This window comes from Sorex fumeus, unplaced genomic scaffold (assembly GCF_029834395.1).
Source record: "Sorex fumeus unplaced genomic scaffold, SorFum_2.1 ptg000022l, whole genome shotgun sequence".
Lineage (NCBI taxonomy): Eukaryota > Metazoa > Chordata > Mammalia > Eulipotyphla > Soricidae > Sorex > Sorex fumeus.
In genome coordinates, this window is record NW_026606079.1 from 7,667,919 (window position 1) to 7,669,857 (window position 1,939).

Below are 1,939 nucleotides of genomic sequence, written 5' to 3' on the forward strand. Positions count from 1 at the left end.
AGACAGAGATAGGTCCAATCCATGGTCAATAAAATTCTCAGTAGTTTATTCACATATCAACTTTGATGAAAATTCTTTCACTTGTAGCTGCTTCTTTCTGAAACATACAAGCTACCTATGAGCTGCATTTGTGAATTTTCTCCTGGCGATGAGTCTGTTGGGAAAAGGAAGTGCTTGATCCTAGATGACCTTTTTCTACTGTTCTTGGCCTGTCGAGGACACCTAAACCTGCTCTGCCCTGTTTATAACTCCCCACCCAGAAGAGAAGCCATCTTCCTCTGGGCGGTTGCTGAAGGACAGAGAGAGGTCCTGACCCTTTCTCTCAGTTGAAGCCTGGACCTGTGAGCCCCACTCTGTGTCTCAGACCCTGACTCTCTAGGGAGGAATTCAGGAGGATCAGCGTCCCTGTCATTTCCTCACCAGGGACAGCTGCCTCCCCCTCATTTTTCTGACATGTTCAGGATGTGGTTGTCACATTGTGTCACTTGTACAGTAATACACAGCCGTGTCGTCAGTGCTCAGCCTGCTCAGTTCCATGTAGGCTGTGTCCTTGGACTTGTCTGTAGTGAGTGTGAGTTGGCCCTGGAACTTCGATGCATAGTTTGTACCACCAGTGTTAGGGTTTAAGTTCCCCATCCACTCGAGTCCTTGTCCCGGGGCCTGCCGCACCCAGTACATCCAGTAGCTGGTGAAGGTGTATCCAGAAGCCTTGCAGGAGATCTTCACTGATGTCCCAGGTTTTCCCACCTCAGCCTTCGACTGCACCAGCTGCACCTGGGAGTTCATACCTGTGGACAGCAGACAGGAGTGGGTGGACTCAACTTGACTGGCCTCGTTCCCTCAGCCCAGGGCATGGGGACACTTACCTGCAGCCACTGCCATCAGGAAGAAAATTCTCCAGGCCCAGTCCATGGTGGGCACCGTGCACTCAAGGGCTTCTGAAGGTGTGGGTGTGCCTGTTGTGTGAGGTTGTCAGGACACAGAAACATCTGTATTTAACTCAGTGTCCTTCGTGGAATTTGCATATTTATGAGGAGGGAGAATTCATAGCTGAAGGCCTGGTTCAACCTGAGAATGGGTTGGTGGAAGCCACCAGGTCTGTCCTCAAAGGGAGTGAAGAGGTCCACGTTCTGATCCTTGTCCCAAGACTCTGTGCACACAGAGCTCCCCCTCCGGAGGGCCAAACCCTTTCAGGACCTTCTCCTCAGGTCCCCCACATCTGTATGGCCTGGACACATCTGGGCAAACCTGGGCTTTGAGGTCATTTCTTGAATCCTGTAACTCCCCAAAGGATACCACAATGAGACTACAAAACCATCGTCATGCTCCTGTGGTTTCCAATGGAAATATTAAGTAGTCCAGAAACACTCCCTGCATATAGGTTTTACTGCCTTAGCAATATGATAATTATTTCTCCAAAATGATAAGTGTGCACAATTTAACCTTCGGTGTAGTACATTTATTTTAATTTTGGTATTCTTTTATTCCCCTTTATTTCATTTTATTTTTTTTACAGTTGTAAATTTATAATTTTTTGTGCTTTGGTTTCAATTATACAATGATCAGATACCCATCCCTCCACCAGTGCCCATTTTCCACCACCATGGATAATATCCCTCCCACCCCCATCCCCCCATCCCCCCTGTCTCTGTAACAGGGCAATCCCCTGTGTTCTCTCTCTCCTTTTGGGTGTTGTGGTCTGCAAAAGAGGCATTGAGGGGCAAACATGTTCAGTCCATAGTCTACTTTCGACATGCATCTCCCCTCCAGGGAGGATCCTCCAAACATCCTTTATTTGGTGCTCCCTTCTCTATCTGAACTGCCCTTTCCTCTAGGATACCCGGCTGGCCTCTAAGTTATGGAGTAATCCTCCTGGTGTTGATCTCAGCTATTCTTGGGTATTAACCTCATACTTTGCTACTTTATATCCCCCAGATGA

At 48.0% G+C, this 1,939-nt stretch overlaps 1 gene segment (V, D, J or C); it reads right to left on the bottom strand.

Moving 5' to 3' along the window:
• Positions 1–471: 471 nt before the first annotated feature.
• Positions 472–912, bottom strand: LOC130023226 (immunoglobulin heavy variable 1-2-like). The segment is given in 2 exon segments: positions 472–788; positions 867–912. Coding segments are annotated over 2 exon segments (363 nt in total).
• Positions 913–1,939: the final 1,027 nt, after the last annotated feature.